The 18,128-nt window shown below is 45.1% G+C and overlaps 2 protein-coding genes across 5 annotated transcripts; both read right to left on the reverse strand.

Annotated features, from left to right (window-relative positions):
• Positions 1–214: 214 nt before the first annotated feature.
• Positions 215–7,563, reverse strand: pik3r6b (phosphoinositide-3-kinase, regulatory subunit 6b). Of its 4 annotated transcripts, none has more exons than XM_037089190.1 (19): positions 7,333–7,563; positions 7,129–7,221; positions 6,663–6,775; positions 6,430–6,498; positions 6,203–6,338; positions 6,036–6,105; positions 5,642–5,825; positions 5,149–5,296; positions 4,953–5,048; positions 4,508–4,841; positions 4,276–4,372; positions 4,071–4,190; positions 3,334–3,441; positions 2,831–2,936; positions 2,625–2,698; positions 2,421–2,520; positions 2,286–2,338; positions 2,054–2,151; positions 215–1,967 (listed from the first exon to the last, which is right to left on the reverse strand). In XM_037089190.1, the coding sequence occupies exons 1-19, from the start codon at positions 7,346–7,348 to the stop codon at positions 1,823–1,825; spliced, it is 2,160 nt and encodes a 719-aa protein (XP_036945085.1). In that variant the 5' UTR covers positions 7,349–7,563; the 3' UTR covers positions 215–1,822. The 4 variants fall into 4 exon arrangements, with proteins under 4 accessions (XP_036945085.1, XP_036945087.1, XP_036945084.1 ...); XM_037089192.1 differs by having other exon boundaries at positions 2,430–2,520; positions 7,333–7,562; XM_037089189.1 differs by having other exon boundaries at positions 2,054–2,154; positions 7,333–7,562.
• Positions 7,564–7,611: 48 nt separating this feature from the next.
• On the reverse strand, positions 7,612–14,872 carry LOC119014211 (phosphoinositide 3-kinase regulatory subunit 5-like). The gene is made up of 17 exons (XM_037089188.1): positions 14,484–14,872; positions 13,863–13,963; positions 13,697–13,765; positions 13,089–13,227; positions 12,920–12,989; positions 12,649–12,826; positions 12,391–12,562; positions 12,155–12,223; positions 10,623–11,470; positions 9,933–10,058; positions 9,550–9,681; positions 9,352–9,445; positions 9,106–9,182; positions 8,905–8,998; positions 8,737–8,819; positions 8,532–8,650; positions 7,612–8,341 (listed from the first exon to the last, which is right to left on the reverse strand). The coding sequence occupies exons 1-17, from the start codon at positions 14,614–14,616 to the stop codon at positions 8,194–8,196; spliced, it is 2,652 nt and encodes an 883-aa protein (XP_036945083.1). The 5' UTR covers positions 14,617–14,872; the 3' UTR covers positions 7,612–8,193.
• Between the last annotated feature and the right edge of the window lie 3,256 nt (positions 14,873–18,128).

The following is an 18,128-nucleotide window of genomic DNA, read 5'->3' on the forward strand; positions in this document are numbered from 1 at the left end:
GGGACTGCAGCGCCCCCTGCCGGTGCGGATGCCTCTGTGCGCCACAGCTCAACACAGGTACAACTGAGGCAGGATCTTATAAATGCTGCCATACTTTCATCTTAAAAATGAATTGTACACACTGAGCGCACATCAAGGATTGACAGATTTGGAATAAATACAAATAAACATAAATGTTCTTTCACACAGTAGACAAACATTCAAATGAGGTTAGTTTATTCAAAATGTAAGTGATGAACAACAATGAACAACAGAGTACTTGTCACAGTAAATGTATCAGTAATGATAAAGTATTAAAAATATTTTCCTTAAGTTTAATTACAATACAGTTAGCAGCAATGTGTACTCAACTTATAACAGGGACCCGTTCAGACTGCTGAATACACTTCACTTTAGTTTTATCATTAACGTTGCATCATAATCACATTTTATGAGCTGTATCATCTGTTTTACATCAAAAAGCTGCAAAGTAACTTTTAACTATAGCTATGAAATATATATAGTGTAGTTAAATAAAAGTACAGTAGTTCTCTCTGAAATATGCTGAACAAGAATTGTTAGTTTAAGTTATGTAATGTGAAAACACCAAGTGGAAATACCTGTTAACTTTAACTTTAAAACATTGAGTAAGATACATTCGATCATGAATGTGCTTGTGAGTAGGTCACACTTAAAGGTGCATTATGTAAGATTTTTTGTTGAAAACATGAAAAAAGTATCAACAGAACTTGAAAAATTAACAGTTTCGATGTTATGATGTATATGACTTGTGTTGCAGGGATTTATTTACCAACATTAGCATGCTAGCACCACCCGGTCCAGGTCTGCACTGTCTGGACAGCTAGCTGTACTGCTAACCAAGCTAAATAGCTAACAGCAGCTACAGTTAGCAACAATTAGTGGTTCGTCTGGCGATGTGCTGCCCCCTATTTGTTTTTAATCTGAGTTTGGCACATGGTTTGTTCTTACATATTGCGCCTTTAATGAATCATCAGATAACTCAATGTAACTTAACTGATATGCTGCAAAATAAGTTGTAACATAGAAAACAGGTATTTAGACAGAGACTTTTACACTGCATTGCAAATTGCATCAGCTTATAACAACATGTATCATGAATTGTAACCATAATAGAAAAGTAGGTTAAGGGCTTAACTTTACAATAACATTACATTATAACAGAAAAAAAATACAAAGAGTGTTGCTTATACTTTATTTCAATATTTATAAGCTGTAAATGAAAATTTAAAAAAAAAAAGGTTTCTGCCACTGGGGCTCTCTAAAGTCAAAACAAAACAAACGATACAAGTAGCATGAGATCATGGGAGTTGTGGTCTTGGTGAACAACCAACGTGCTGATGAAAATCTTTGTGATGTAACAGAAATGCTCACAGATGAGGTAATATTTCAAAGCTTAAAGCTCACGTTCGCTGACTTCCTTCTTTACTCTGACTTATCATGTGATGTTTCCCAGGAAGATATAGTGACAGGGCGACCACATGAAACACACACAATTATAACCTCACCTATTTTTTTTGGACAACTGTGTTTTACTTTATTATCATTAATGATGTGTTTATACAACTGCCTCCACTAATTGGTATCCATAAAATAATTTAAAGGGGTTTAAAATACAGTATATCATAAACACATTATCTGCTTTTAACAACATTATAGTGTGTTATAAACTATAAATATTTATGTACAGCCTATAACTGCTCAAAAGGGTTACACTATGTCACAGTGTGATGCTGATGGAGCGTAGTATACAGCTGTTCACACCATATGTACATGTACATATGGTGTGAACAGCTCACGCCCCTCAGATGGTCACACCAGTGAAGGTGTTGATTGGCAGTGACAGGACTTTGTCCAGATACTTGCTCAGCAGCAGTTCTCGCTCGCTGCTGACACTGAACCTGGACCTGATGCTGCATCCTGGGTCCAAGCACGGATAGATCTCTAACCTGTAAAGGAAGTACATGACATTCAGCCGTACTTTCAATTATCATTCAGCGAAATGGAACAAAAGTGAAACAAATATGCTGCAGACCTTTGGACGTCGGCGTACGTCCTGCGGGAGTCCCTGTCCAGGCACACAGAGAGTGTTCGCTCCTCCAGCGTCTTGATGCTGATGTTTTGAGCTTGAATCTGCTGCAATCAAAACAGGAAATGTTAAGAAAGAAAAGGTTCGCATTAACGGTTCAGTTACTTAAAATAATGCAGTAATCATAAACAAATAAAGTGTTCCTGTATTTTCTGGATGGAAGTGAACGACTTCTTACTTTGTTGTGTCCTGGGTTCACACTGTCAAACCTGACATTCAGGTAATCCTTACCTGGACAAACGAACAGGGATTAGTTGGCATAACTCTAACATAAATCTGTAGATGTAGAGTTAGACAAACTGGAAAGGTGAACCTGATGAACCTGATGTTCCAGCAGCCAGCTCTGGTGTAATCACCACACCACAAGCCATGAATGCCTCGCCCTTTACCACATCTCGTTTGCTTACTGAGATCTGTTGAAGATGTGATAGTTAGCCCAAATCCTGCTATTGATGCTACTGCTAAACAAAAAGAAAGTTACATCATTCATAATTACCACTAAAAACAAGGACAGCACCTTTGTATAGCTGACTGACATGACGGCCCCAAAGACGTCCACTGTTGACTTCTTTCTGCGTGCAGACGGCTCTTCTGTCGAGGTCAACACCTTACTTTATCCAACTTCAATGTAAGCTAATGCACACACACACGCACGCACACACACATACACACACACACCCCACACACACACAGTCAAACACAGAAACAAAAACAGAAACATACTTGCAGACTTTTCTTTAAGGTGTCTGAACTCTGGGAGCTCGGCCTCCAGATGGGACACAAACATCTCCTCCACCACGGAACTGACGTTACAGCCAGAGCGGGTCATCTACACACACACGCGCGCGCGCACACACACACACACACACACACACACACACACACACACACCAACACACTATAATATTGTCTCTCTGCAGTGACTTTTATTTATTTTAGATCATTCACTAAAAAACTGAAACAAAGTTGATGAGAGAAAGGTTTGACTATGAAAACAATGAGCTAAAGAATGAGGTCCAAAACCTATGTACACACAGCACGCCAGGTCATTTAATCACAAGTTGATATGAAGCGCTGATTAGTGCGGCTTTAAGTAAAAACAGCAATATACACAACAGCATGTCTGATGATGTAGTAATTCTGCGCACAATCGAGAATCCAGCCTGTACTTTTGACATTTGCGTGAATGTAAATGACCACAGATACACTCCACAGCTGCACTGTACCTTGACTGAATACAGCGGCAGGTTAACCGGCTGCGTGCCACAGCGGAGGTAGTAACACAGGGTGTCCAGCAGGTAGAGGTTTTGCGGTGACGGCTCGCTCTGATTGTGCTGCAGCAGTCAGAAAACACAGGAGGAAGAAATGGCAAATGGACATGACTTTAAGTGCTTTACAACACTGGTCAGATTCACCCATTCATGCACTGATGGTGGAGGCTGCCATGCAAGGTGTCAACTGCTCATCAGGACCAATTTGGGGTTCAGTGTCTTGCTCAAGGACACTTTAACGTGCAGGCAGGTCGAACCAGCGACTTTCAGATTACTAGACGATCCCGCCCTACCTCCTGAGCTACAGCTGCCCCATCAACTGATGCCTTCTTGGAGTGAGTTGATGAGTCAGAATCCCTAGTCTGATGTTACTCTTGAGTTATAGGCTCAGATAGCAGCACGGCATTATTGGCAACGTTGGTCACTAGTTGGCCAAGGCTGAATTTTGTGTTTGGTGCTAATTAACCAATGTTAGCATGCTAAAACAAGAAGCAAAGATGTACATGGCAAAACATCATGGATGGGTGAGTACACCATTATCTCTATCTGTTCGTACTTGTATCTGTATTTGGAATGGTCCAATCGGTTATCAGTGGTGTTATTTGTACTCATCCTCATGTAAGTATGATACTGCCTCTCCAGCCTCACAAATCTGTCAGCGTGACCGTTGACTCTTGAGTCACGTTGGTTACCTTTCCAGCCAGCTTGGAGATTGCAGCGGGCAGACTGTTGATGCTGCTGTTGTACCATGGATCCACTCTTCCCAACAAGGAGGCGAGAGACAACCTGCCTTCACCCTGACATGGGATATCCTGTGAGGGAGAGCAGGTGTTGCCAGGTCAAATAAAGTCTTCTACAGTTTAAACCGATCAGACGGCGTCGTGTTGAGTGACTCACAGGTGGACAGAGCGGCGCCTCCATGTCGGTGACCGGGATGTAGTACAGCTGCAGGTTCAGCTTCTTGGTCAAAACGAGACGTTTGGACTCTCTCTCTCTATCGGAGAGCATGAGTAAAACATTAATGGAAAAGCTGAATGTACAGGAGTGGAAAGACACGTTTATACACTCACAACGGAGACTCAGACAAAATGTTTGAGGAACATAAAAGACTAGAAAACCAGCTGCTCACCGGATAGAGTGATAAGCCCTGGCAAGTCTTCCCAGCACACGGTCGTCCCCCATCACCACCACCCGTGTCGCGTGACGCCTCCTGTCAGGAGAGCTTCCAGGAGATGCCTCTATCTTCTCACTCATTAGGGTCAGTTTATCTGCCGGCTTCATGTTCTTAAAGGCACACATCCGATTTCTGACCAGAGGCTGCGCTCTGTAATCAAAGTCACGCTCCCTTAGATCTGGCTGTGTCCCACCATCTTCAGACCGGACCGAATGTCCTCTGTCCTTCGTTTCTTCGTCAACACTTGAGTTCCGGCTGCCACACAGAGCGAGGTTTGCCAGCAGATTCCCTTCAGGTAAAAAAACAAACAAAAACAAACAAACATATAGTGTAGGTTTGAACATCTCTTGTAAACACAAATATAAAGTTGTGGCTGTTTGTGTTTGCATGACTGACTCACATAGATCCTCTTCCTGTCTCCACAAGAGGAAAGTGATTTCTGGAGCGGGCAGGGCAGTGCAGCGCACAGAAGTACAGTCATCTGCTGTGGTTATTTCTGAGCAGACAGGGTAAAGATAACACAGCAGTCCTGTCTAAATGTTCTTATTTCAGTTAATGTCAAACTGTGCTGCAACGGCAGAGCGCAGAACACACACCTTCTTTGGAGGCGGTCAGGATGTCTCCGTACATGTCGTGCAGTCTGTTCAGATACTTTGCGCGACCACCTGCAGCACCCTGTATACTCTGCTCCACTGCCGCCACCACCTCCTGGAAATATTTCTCCACCACGTGGTCCTCTAAAGCCTGAGATACACAAGGGACACAAAGTTTGTTTGAAAAATATCACTGATGTTGATTAGTGAGGAATAAACAAAGCACTGCATTCATTAGCAAGACTAAGAGTCCTCATAAATACTGTTGATGGCCCCTGTGGTAGAAAACATGATAACCAGCCCTTCATGTCCTTTATTCACTATAAATACAACACAACTTTTGGCGTCATCCTCTGTCAACCATGAATATATGCAAATTTTAATGGTCATTTTTCCTATATACATTTTTTTTAGATATATCAGTCTGGTCCAGAGTGATGGACCGCTCAAAATGTCCTTCTCACCTCCTCCGAAACATCTTGATAAACGTGCTTACCTCCAGAGCTCGAGCCAGTCCGGAGCTCTGGCAGCTCGTCCCCAGCCCGGTCTGCAGCACACGCAGCACTGCGGCTCTCTGCACGGCTGCTGTGTTCCTGAGGAAGCCGGACGCCTCCAGGTGTCCTCTCACTGCTGCCTCCAGCCGAGGTGAAAACACAGCCGGGTCAGCGAGAGCAAACACCCTGGAGGAGCAGACAGACAGGGGAGAGTGCAATAAGATTCAAATGAGTCATTTAGCTAATTGCAACTCCAGTAAGCAGCAATTAGCAGTTACTCTGGTGACATCCTGCAACCCATTTGTTTTGAATGAATTCAACAGGTGGCCAATTCCTACATACTGCATCTTTAAGGTCTGCTCCCTTTTCACACAAGTTCACTCAAAGGTTACCCACTTTTCCTGCAAAGTGTAATGCTCATTCTTCAAGTGCTGCTCTGCAGTGACTCTCCTCTGGTATAAAGAGCCTGTGCAGGGAAGAGATTAGTCCGGTCAGGGATGTTTATTTCACAGCCTCGTACAGGACTTCATTGTGTGTAGTGGATTTCCCTGAGTGCATAACACCTGGTGTGATCATCTCCATCCTGATGCTCCTCAGGGTGCTCAGGGCCACAGCAGAGTAAGGCTTTGGTAATATTAGCAGTTTTATCAAACGCTCATACGCTGTCTGGTAAAGGCTGGAGGGGATCATGGCACCTGACTGGAAAGATAACACACGTTAAAGTATTTGTTGGTCTACAGTAATAAACTCTGTGAAAATTCTCAGCTAGATTCCCACAGGCGAGTCTTACCTGAATAACCACATAGTAGAGAGTGTGCAGCACTGGGATGACATGCTCGTACGGTCGTGTTTCATGAGTCTGCATCAGTTGTCAAAACAAAAAAAATTGCATTAGAAATTTGTCATAAATGAAGCGTGAGGGCAGGGTCCTCATCAAAGACAGAATCACAGGCTGTTGCACGAAGCCTGCATGAAATTTTAAACTCGACTTTGAAATCTGAGAGCAGAGGTCAAGGAGCGAACCGTGCTAACAGCTTCTAGCTTCTTCTCCAGCTCTTGCAGCAGCAGTCGGACCAGTGACACGCTGCAGGACGGGTCGCTCTCTAACTTCTTCTCAACACGCCACCGAAGCATTCCTGCAGAGCAGATTACACACATTACACAGTGTGTCTGCTAAACATCACACATCAAACAAATGCAGCCATCTTGATGCACATTGTAGAGAGATTGGGCTTATTGTAAAACCTTAAAATAGATCATGAAACCACAGAAGCATTTGAAGCAAAACACAATTAGTTTTGTGTATTTCTTTAAGAAAACTTAAAGGAACAAATGGACATTTTGAGAGATTTTTTTTTAAAGAAAAATCTTGATACCACCTTCATGTCAGTGGAATATAAGAACAGTGGTGCGCTCTATTTATCAAGGGTGTCACCGTCATTGCGTCGATCTGCCTTTCAATGCTTTGCATCTGCTCGGCTGCCGCTACCTTTCTGTGAGGTGCTCTGGCCGTTCACCTCTTTGAGGAGAGCCTGGAGGTTGTTGCGCAGGCTGGACTCCACGGTCGGGAGGCCCACGTCAGCTAAAGATGGAGATCGTGCATGTTATTGTGCACCTTTACACTGTTCTCCTACAAGCTCCAACCAGCACAGTATGTTTGTGTGTGACAGCAATTTCAAACAGAAGCACTTACCTGCTGGATCGGCCATGTTTTCTGCTCTTCAGTATCAATCAAATGAAACAGAATGGCTCTTGGTGCAACTGAAAGCCGCTCTGTGTGCAGTAATCCAGAGTTTTAAACTGCTCCTTTTATCGCTCTACGCGTCTGAGAGGAAACACAGAGTTTCTCCTCAAGGCGACTCTGATGAGCGTCTGATAATGCAATAAAGGCAGGTTGTGTTTATTGTGCCAGCCAGACAGAGTGGGAGTGACTCATAAGAGGAGGTTCAGTCACCTAAACAACAAGATCAAATAACAAACAAAGCTGGTGTGTTTTTATTTCAATTTGGTGACACGTTAACAAAATGAAATGTATTTTCTTAAAAAAACAAAACAAAACGTGTATCCAGTGCTATCACTTCACAAATAAATAGCTTATCTTATTATGTAAAGGAAAAAAAAAAGTTTTTACTCTGTCATGGATCAACAGAACGTACACAATGGTAATCAAGTAAACAGTTTTACACTTTTGACAGCAGATAATTGGACACGCTTGATGGGTAACATTCCTTTAAAAAACGCGTTAAAACTTGACAATTACTCAATGAATGCGCAATGCAACATTCACCTTTGTTTTAACAATCGCTAAATCTTCCATTTACCACAGTGATCGAAGATATGAGGAGGAGGAAAACAGTAGCTTGTCGTGCCAACAGTTCACAATGTGACACACCTTGACACATATTTGTGGGTCGATAAATTGTAACCCTGTGCAACTTTTATCTCTGCTTTCTTTTTCAATCTCTATCCAGTTTGCATAGTCTGCACCCTGATTTGCTTTGGATTGAACGTCCCTGCGGGAGTCGTTCTATATCAGCTCAGTCGAAAAAGTGCGTCACGGGTACGAGGCGGAGAAAGAGGTGATGGGCAGGCAGAGCAGAGAGCAGTAGGACGGGTGCAGAGGCTGGACTTGGCCAGGTAAGGGCTTGTAGGACCTCCAGTCTGAACTGCTTCCTGCTTTGCAGCACAGAGACACCTCGCACCTGCAGATACAGAACACACGCCGCACTGACATCAGAGAGGCACCTCAGATGGTTTCATGTAAGTTCAAATAATGTGAGGCAGCCTGTGAACCAGACGTAAACTTTGCCTCAAAATGGTAGAACCATCAAACCAAGACAGAGACATCAGACTAATGTCGACTGATTAAGGCGTTTGAGACAAATCCTGTACCTGGTGACGCTCTGGATGAACTTCTTCTCGTCCTGATCCAGACACACGTCGAAAGTCGTCCCCTCCTCTCCGCTGACCACCTGCACCTTGTCCACCTTCACCTCCAATATGGAGATGTGCTGTTGTGGAGGGAGGAGGAGTGTGAGGAGGCGGTGTCTCATGAGAATATATTTAGTGTTTGATTTGAAAAAAATACGCCCATCACCTGGTTGTAGCCCTTTTTAGACTTGGAGCACTGCCTCTTCAGGACCTCTGTCATTGTCAACTGCAGGCTTTCTATTCTTGAATCTGAACAGAGAGGATTTGGTTAGAAAATCATGGCGCAGACACAGAAACACATGACTGAAAGGCTGGGGCTGTCACTGTCACACACCCAGCTGCTCTGGCTTCCTGCAGGCTTTGCAAAGATTTATCGACGTGCACATGGTGTCAGTCTGGGTCCACTGACTCCTCCCACTAACAGCCACCTGTAATCGGGCGTGGACGCGGCAGATTTAGAAATAGCTCCAGCTGTGAAGTTATTTTTATTGTTTGTGTGGCAGGAAATCTGTGGGTGTCGGAGCAGGAACAATACCTTGTTGTAGGAGACGCTCAGCGTTAAAGGGACCGCCTCTCGCTCTTCATCTATTCCAAACCTTTTGCTGGCGGAGCCTACAGACAGACAAGCACATATTAGGAGATATATATATATATATATATATATATATATATATATGTGTGTGTGTGTGTGTGTGTGTGTGTCTGTGTGAGTTTGTGTGTGAGTGTGTGTGTTTGTCTGCATGCTGTTGTGGCTGTCTGGGTGCGTCACAGGGTGACTCACCCATGGCCTTAACAGCTCTGGTTCCTGCGGTGTGCCCGAGCTCCAGAGAGTGAATAAACACTTCCCTCCGCCTCTCTCCTCCGGCCAGAGTCAGCTGTGTGGAGGGAGAAACCAAACTTATTTCACACAGGTATTCACTGGAGTGAGAGACTGTGGCTGTGTGTGTGTGTGTGTGTGTGTGTGTGCGTGGCCTCTCACCTCGGCCTGGTAGAGCTGCACCAGAACAGGCTGGTCTGCATGTCTACAGTAGTAAAGCACCAAGTCGCCCAGCAGGGGAAGTGTCTCCGCGCCGCCGTTGCTCACTGACACGTCGCCTTCTTTACAGGTGGTCTGGTTCACAGAGAAAACACACAAGGATTCAAGACGACGACTGATAAACTTTCATACAGTCTAAGGAGAAAACATGTGTGGTATGCGAGGTGAGCAGGTTTCTGCCGTCGCTGAATTTAGACGCTCATACAGTTTACACTTTGCTGTCACTTTGCTTGACGCCGAAAGATGCTGTCACATCAGAAACTCGCTCCATTTATTAGGGAACGCATGGTCCGAGAGAAAGGTGATGACGCCAGTATGGAAGGTACCTGACAGAGGACGTCAGAGGACAGGCTGAGCAGATTGAGGACGTTCCTCTCGTACCAGGGGTCGATCAAACCCAGCATCTGGGCTATATCAGCTGTGCTGTCCTCCGTTAGGCTGCCGTTACACTCCTGGCACAGGAATATGGAAATAAAAGGTGTTAATGCTTCGATTAAAGGATTTCATTATACATTATACACCATTATAGTTTCCTACAACAATATGACAACATTAACTGTATCACAACAAGGCATCACTTGACGGGCTGTAAAAACTGTCAGCTGTTTATGGGCAATTTGTCTTTTGACATGTTCAGTTCAGCAGGTGGACCCCCTCAGAGGACCATCTGACCTCTGACCCTCTGGAAAAGCATTATTGGTCACACTTATTGCCATGTTTGCAGTGAGGGACTTGATGAATTGGTACAACTACCTTAAACCTGAAATTCTAAATCACTCATACACTGATGTAATATTGTCAGGCCACCTTGAGCTGCAGTCTTGATGGCTTTTCCTTTATTAATTACTGAATAACTGATAAAGGAAAAACCAGCCACAGAGATTTGACATCAGCTGGAAACAAAAAAAAACTGTGCTAATTTATGGTTAATAACTGAAGCATTAGCATCTGAATCCACGAATGTATAAGCGACATTAAAAGGCTGAGTCAGCTGAGACGGTGCCAGGTGTTCTCACCCCAGGGGCAGCCACTCTGGCTGAACTTCCTATGTGCCCTTCAGTCGGTGTGTGCGCTCCTCCTGGGCTTCCTGTTGCTCTCCTCTTGGTGGGAACAAAGTAAAACTGCAGCTTGCACGTCTTGGTGAGCCGGGGACATTTGCTCTCCTTCTGCTGCAGGTCGCTGTATGCCCTGGCCAGCCTGCCGGCCTCTCTGTCGCCGCCAAATACCACCACTTTGACCAGGGTGGGCGCCTCCATCACGTCCCCTTCGTCGCAGCTCAGGATCGGCCTCCTGCGCACGCACACGTGCTTCTGAGGGGAGAGAAGGTCCGGGGCGGCATCGAGGGCATCGAGACGACGAACTTGTCTCCCCAGGGACCTGGAGTGTTTGAGCTGGGACCCAGTTCTTTGAAAGTCTTTGCTGATGTCCCCTTGGAAGCCCATGCTCTGAACACGCCGGCAGTTGCTGGGGCTGCGGGGGGTCTTGAAAAGCATGGAGAAGCGCTCGACGCCTAAGAGCGATCTGGACTTCTTCTTGGGTTTCTTTCTGGGCTTTGGTTGACCATCTTGTTTCTCCTCTGTGTCCTCGTGGGTGGTGTCCTCACTGAAGTCGCTTTCCACGCCCGACGAGCCGGACGGCGTGGTACCCGCGGACCAGCTGGAGGACAGAGAGTGGCTGGAAAACATGGAATCCCTCGAGGAAGAGGAGGCGGTGGAGATGCGGTGATCCGCTTTGCTTCCCTCCACTTCATCCTCCTCGTCCACACTGGTGTCATTGTTATCATCCACGTAGATTTCTGTTTTGAGGAAACAGTCTGCAGGCGAGTCCGGCTCGGGCTCACATCCGAGAATGGGATTTAGAAAATCTGCATGAATGTTCAGAAAAATAACATCAATGAACAGTTAAAGATAGATCTTTATTGTTGAAGCCAGCCCCGTCGCCAGAATAAACTATGGCAATGTACGTTTTAGCAAACCATGGGCATTTTGGACACTTTGGTTGAGGTTCAATTATCTATCCTGTGTGGTGGCAATGCTGTGTTTATGATCTGGTTAGGTTTGGCCACAGAAAACACGTGGTTAGGGTTAGGAAAAGATCATGATTTGGCTTAAAATATCTGGTTCTGTCGCCACACAAATGGCTTGGGATGTCTCGACATCTTGCCAAAAAATAATATGCTCCTGTTGCCACTAACAGGGCAGGAAGATCTCCTTATGTCCTGTCAAAAGTATCTGGTTTTGTTGACCCTTACACAGCTGGAAAATGTCCACGCAGTTAAGTGCTTTTAAATGTTGAAACACAGTTTCAAACAGTGGCAACCGTCTCATGCTAGCTGTCCAACGACCGCCATTTACTCCACCTCCATACGAAAGCCAACTCATATACGTGTGATTTTATATATATTGTGTTGTTGAAATGATACGTATGACGTGTACACATTTGATTGTGTCTGTGTTTTGCGGAAATGTGAAACGCCAACATTTCATTCTGGCTGTTGGGCTGATTACACAGGCATTTGAGAGTGCTAACTGTAAATTTAACTAATTACCAAAGTTGTCGTTTTCCCAGGTGCACATGTGACATTTGGGGAAGGGCAGAGTGAAAGTCTCGACGGCCCCTGAGGAGAAGGAGGTGAAACTCAGATGAAGGAAGCGCTGCTGTCAGAGATCAATCTTGAAAAGCAGGTATGGCAAATGGGAAACAAGGTGCTTTCCTTTATTATAATAATATGGAATGTAGTCTGTCTATATCTGTGGCATTTTACGTTCATATTTCCAGTCTCACCAGTGTCTTGGCAACCTTCAGCAGGAGCAGGAGCAGCGAGGCTTCCCCTGAGCCTCTCCATACTGTGGAGCAGACCTTGTCGAGCCCTGCTGAGATCTGCTGTAGACGCTGCCATCTCCATGCTGTTAGTCACGGCCTCCGTGAGCTGCTCCAGCTCCTGAGGCCGCTTCGCCTGAAGGAAGAGCAGGAAGTTTGTTTAAGGGAGGAAATGGGAATGAATAAAGAGGAATCGTGCATCCAAAAGAGCCGGTCGGTCACCTGCAGGGCAGTGTGGAGCGCCTGCAGGTCGAGCTCGATGCCCAGGGCGGCCTGGAAGGCGTGCAGGATGAGGGTGACAGCGACGTCTCTGCCGGAGGTTTGGGTGCTGCTCAGCTGCTCGGAGACGGCCTGAACCTCCGGCGGGAAGTCCTCATCCTGGCTCACTAACAGCACCGTGCTGATGGAATAAACACACACAACAGGAGCCATGTTTATAGCTTGTTTTCAGGTCATACTTAATAGCTATCGTTCAAGGTTTGGATGAACTCACATGGTTTTAGAGCAGTGGACCTCTGGTGACACCCCCTGCTCTGTCCTCACCAGCCTTTGAAATGAGATACCTGAAAACAAAACACTCTTCAGTGTATCTCAGCAGGTAAACACTGCCCCCACACCGTCACTCTAACACATGAACGCGTGCACGAGAACCTCGGCGTTACCTGGCGCCCTGAGCTCCTGCTGGATGGTGTTCAGCAGCCGTTTACTGGCAGAACAGCAAGGCTCGGGCCAGGACAGGAAACTGTGGAACAACGTGTAGGCCTCCTGCAGCACGCCGCTCTCCAGAGCCACGTGAGGAGCCTGCAAGAAGGAGCAAAAGCCATCTGCTGTCCTTCATCGGAGCTCTCGATACACTAAGATAAGAGCAACACTTGTATGCTTGCGCTAGCTCGTTTTAACACTTCTAAAGCAAGAACGGTGGCTTGTTAAAGGAATAGTTCGGCCAAAGAAATGAAAATTCAGTCATCCAATGAAAAGTCAGGTGACATTTTTTAATAGTCAGCAAAACATTTCCGGAACGTCACAGGACAGCTGAAGGAGAGTGGCTAATGAGTAAATTTTCATTTTTGGGTATACTCATCCTTTAAGGTTAACAAATTCTTTATCAAGCTCTTTTTTTTATCATCTATATGGCATTACTCTTATACTTTTTTGTATATAAAGCGTTGACAAGACGCAGCACTGAAATGACTAACCAGTTTAAATAAGGATCAGAATAGAAATATTTCACGCCTAAGCTGTCCCTTGATTCTACATAATACCCACTCACTTTGAGGAGCGTCGACGAGAACAGGAGAGCGAGGGGCACCACCAGCTCGTACCGACACCGCTCCAGCACCTGTGAACGACAGAAAAAAGCTGAAGTGAAACCCGCTGTGATTCACTGGAGTGCACCGCAACAGCTTGGATAATGATGTTTTTCATCAGCTCCCCACCTCCTTTGTTTTCCTCAGTATTTTCTGTAGAAGGATGAGGAAGTTGTGGGGATCTCTCTTCACAAGTTCCTCCAAACACCAGCGGTTTATGCACAGGCCGGCTAGTCAGACGCACAGAAACACACAAATAGGAAGTTATTTCTCCCGCTAGGTTTCATTCTGATGGCAGACAGCACACATGCTATTTTCTGCACACGTTTATCGTGCCAGAGAGGCGCCGAATGAAAGCAAAAATGATTCCGCCACTTTCCCTCGTTGCTAAATTAAGTTAGGTAAGTATTTCGAAATCGGGTTTTGCGTAAGCCTACGTGATTCACAGCCCTCATTCTGTTTGTGTCACCACTTTCAATTCCCATTCGACTCTATAAGATGGACAACATGTTCTATGTGATGGGCAGATTGTGCGTTTGGCTTTTATTTTGAAAATGTTGAAAATCTACTTAGTGCCTTTGTCATTCAATTACAATGTCAGTCAAGTTCAGCAGCAGCGTATCAAGACATGGATAAACTGTTTACAACAATTACACATCATCTTTACTTCACTCCAGATCTACATTTTGTGGGAGCATCATGGTCTCTGTATTGTGTTGTTGTTAAAAGCAGTGTGGGTGTGGGTCTTACCATTCCAGAGTTGTTTGTCAGGAGTGTCAAGCCCGAGGTTACAGAGGCAACGCTCAAGGACATGCTGGATACGATCCTCTGTGCACGAGCTCTGCTCCGTCTTCTCCATCCTCTTCTGCAGGGGCATCAACATCCACGCAAAAAACACACAGAAGATAAACCACCAGGAAGTCCCAGAATATCTGCGAGCTACACCCTATTATAGTGTTCCGGCAAACCAATAAATTATGTCTCTTTAGTGGTCCAAACTTCCTGTTATTGCTCTCGCCGCCGGGTTATTATCATTATTGTTCCCTTCCACAGACAATCGAGCGCAATCTAGAGCGAAGTGCTTAGCAGAGGTGCCAGCACATATACATCCACAGCAAAGACGTCAGCTGAGAGAGAGAAAAAAAAAAAAAGTCTGCCACTTCCTACCAAAAACCAGTGACTCATAGTCTGTGCGAGTGGACCGGAGATGAGCTGGCCAAAAACAGGAGCCACAACTTCTACATTTTCATTCTTAAAATCAGCTGCTGACACCAGATTTTCAGATGACTCAAAGGTGGGATGGAAATGAATATAACAAAAGAACCACTTCCTATTTGATGCCCATGGGTCTTATTAACAAGCGAAGACACGTCCCTAAGTGGTTTTTTTTTTTGTTAAAGATAACAGGATCCTACGTTAAACCAACGAAACCCCACCGAGTGCTCTCCTGTGGTTAGAGTGCACATTAGATGACAAACAACTGAAGCCGCACAGACCTCACGGTGAAACAGACACTGTCGTAAACAACATTTGACTCGTGATAATTAAAGGTTTTTTAAAAAAGTAAGTGAGGTCAGTTTCAGTGCCTATTGTGATCTAAAAAGATGAGAAACTCCACCAGACACCTCTCTCAATGAGTATAAATATTTTTCCTGGAGGTATATTTGGTCTCCAGGATGTCAGCGTGCACACGGAAGCTGTTATTGTGCCCAGCTGTTGCAGATGTGTCACTGTGACCAGCGCTGAATAATGTGTGCAATGACACGGGTGGAAAGCTGGGGTCACCTGTACCCATCAAAACAGGAAAAGGCCTTCCGGGAAGCGCGACTGAAAACTACTGCTTTGACTGGTTTTCTTAAGACCGGACGGGGGGGGACTGTACGAGCAGAAACACACACTCAGTGAAGCGTGTGTGCAAAGTATTACAAATGGATACATGGAGCAGTGGTTTCCAACTCATTCTTAAAGGAGATCCTATTATGCTTTGAGTTTTTTCCCTCTCCTTCAGTGTTTTATATGTTCTGATGTCAGTAGCCCCGCCTTTAATTCTGTGACTTTGTGACATCACACTACCTCACCGAGTCACACAATTGCATGATTTCAGACCTGGAGGCTAGTTTAACACATAAGGAGTGATGTAGCACAGCCGCTCTGTTGTTGTTGGCTGTGCTGGCACAGGCATGTGTGAGCTGGCCAATCAGAGCAGGACTGGGGGCCTTAAAGAAACAGGAGCTAAACCAGAGCGTTTCATACAGAGGGTTAATACAGTGCTGCAGCAGTATGATAACATGTACAAAATGTAACTTCTGCAGCTATTGAGGTTCTTTCAAAACAAAACAATCAAAATATGTTTGTGGAGACTCTCGCTGCATGGTGAGTCTGGACCCTCTGGAACATAGACAACTGGAGTCACTTCAGATCCTGCTCTGATCCAAACCTGTTAACCAATAGGTGGAGAACTCAGAGATTATTTTTAACCTCAGGGATCAAAAAGGGGATTCCCCCTCACCTCTATTAACCTGACTGCAGCAGAGATCCGGGGAGCTCCGTTTTTGGGTGTTTATGTTCTGTTATGTTGACTGCCGCCTGGATTTGAAGGGAAATTGTACTTTACCTCATAAACAACATCACAGAGAGGAGATACAAACGCCACAAACTGTCCGTGCCATTGCCCGCTAACGTTAGCTTATGGCTAGTGTACAGTAAAGTAAGCTGCTAGTTGATGTGTCGACTCAGTATATGGATATAGCTTCAAATCATAACTGCTATTTCAAAACATTTTTTCAATCTTGTCAAACAACATACTTCACAATTTTTCCAAACATCCTGCCGGCAAAGAAAAACAACATTAGCTTCGGCAAAAACTGGTAAATGTTACAGGGGCACGCCAGCAAAGGTCAGCTAACCGCTGGCTAACGCACAGAGCGGCTTGTAAAGCGGTGCAGAGAAAATGAAAACTGGTTGCGGTTGTACATGTGTTTTTATTGTATTCAGCAGGAGACATTAAGATATGTGTCACACAGCCTTTGTTTGAACTGTTCAGTGAAGGTCAACCACACAACGGGTGACTCAGATTCCCACACACTGTGGGCTCTCCTGCACCTGCGTGTCATTGCCAAGTGCTGTCAGGGCTCAAGTGTGTCGACCGCGCAACAAACTGGACTAAATGTATTTTCCCAGGTTAGGGGAAGGGATGTAATAGGGTAGTATCAAAAGTACTGACAGCTGGTTATTTAATAAAACTCTCTATGCCATGATATTCAACCAAGACTTTTGCGTTTTAGTTGATCACTTAAAAAAGAAGTTTAATCCTGAACGCCACAAAAAGACTACATCCATCCACTCACAGCATAGTCGGCATGTTACATGTTTGGCAGGGCAACACAGGTGGCAGCTCTGCGCTCTGCAGTAGATGGCATACCCAGCCTCTGCAAGCAAGCCTGTCAATTGTATACTGAGGAAGCAGGTGTTACTCCATTGTATGCTGTCAAGTGTTTCCCAGCCCAGCCATGCAAACCCCACTGTGAGTGGCACAATGCAGCAAAAAAAAACTGATCTCTGCTGTAGCTTCTTTAGGATTACTTAAACACAAGTGTTGCTTTAATTGCATGTACCGTATAAGTGGAGAGACGAAAGCATCAGAGTTAGAAGTGAAAATGCCAGATGTGCAGCTGCCCCGGGGACTATAAGGAAACTGTGATCATACTGCTGAGGCTCTTTGCAGCACCTTAATACTCCGTACTTGACAAATCTATGGTGCACAATTCTGAATACATTATATATCACCCAAGCAGCATGTATAAGAAGGGGAACAGGAAATCTGCAGAGCTGGAATAACATGCTGCACTTAGTTTAGGTGGACATTGTGTAACAGAGGCTTGTTCCTGCCAGAAAAAAAGAGAAAGTACCGCATGGTAAAAAGCATTAAACCGACACCTCTGGCCGGCTGCAGACGGGCCGGGGGGACGGGCAGACACATGGAACACGTTGAAACACAAAAAGAGACGAAGAATCAATCAGCAGCAAGAGATGTAAAACTTACCGGCAGCTGCAGTTATCAGTGTCCTAGATCATCCCAGATGAACCACAGCTGAGGCACACCAGCTCAGGGAAACAATACAGAGACCACATCCTCCTGCGCTGGTGCCTTTTTAAAAAACAGACCCTCCGAGTACAAAGTCAAGAGTGCATGCGTGGCAAAACAGGAACTGAAGGAGTGTTTGCGCTACGGCGGGTTACACAAGACTCTTTTTGGTGACCAAGAGCTTGTTGAGAACTACATGACTGCTCTTTGGCGATGAGACAGTTAGTTTGTTGAATGTCTGCATCTTTATTCATACAATGTAGTAGTAATGATTTGCACTGATTTTATTCTTTAGAGCCAGAGAATCAACA

The sequence above is a fragment of the Acanthopagrus latus genome, chromosome 23, assembly GCF_904848185.1.
Source record: "Acanthopagrus latus isolate v.2019 chromosome 23, fAcaLat1.1, whole genome shotgun sequence".
Taxonomy (NCBI): Eukaryota; Metazoa; Chordata; class Actinopteri; order Spariformes; family Sparidae; genus Acanthopagrus; species Acanthopagrus latus.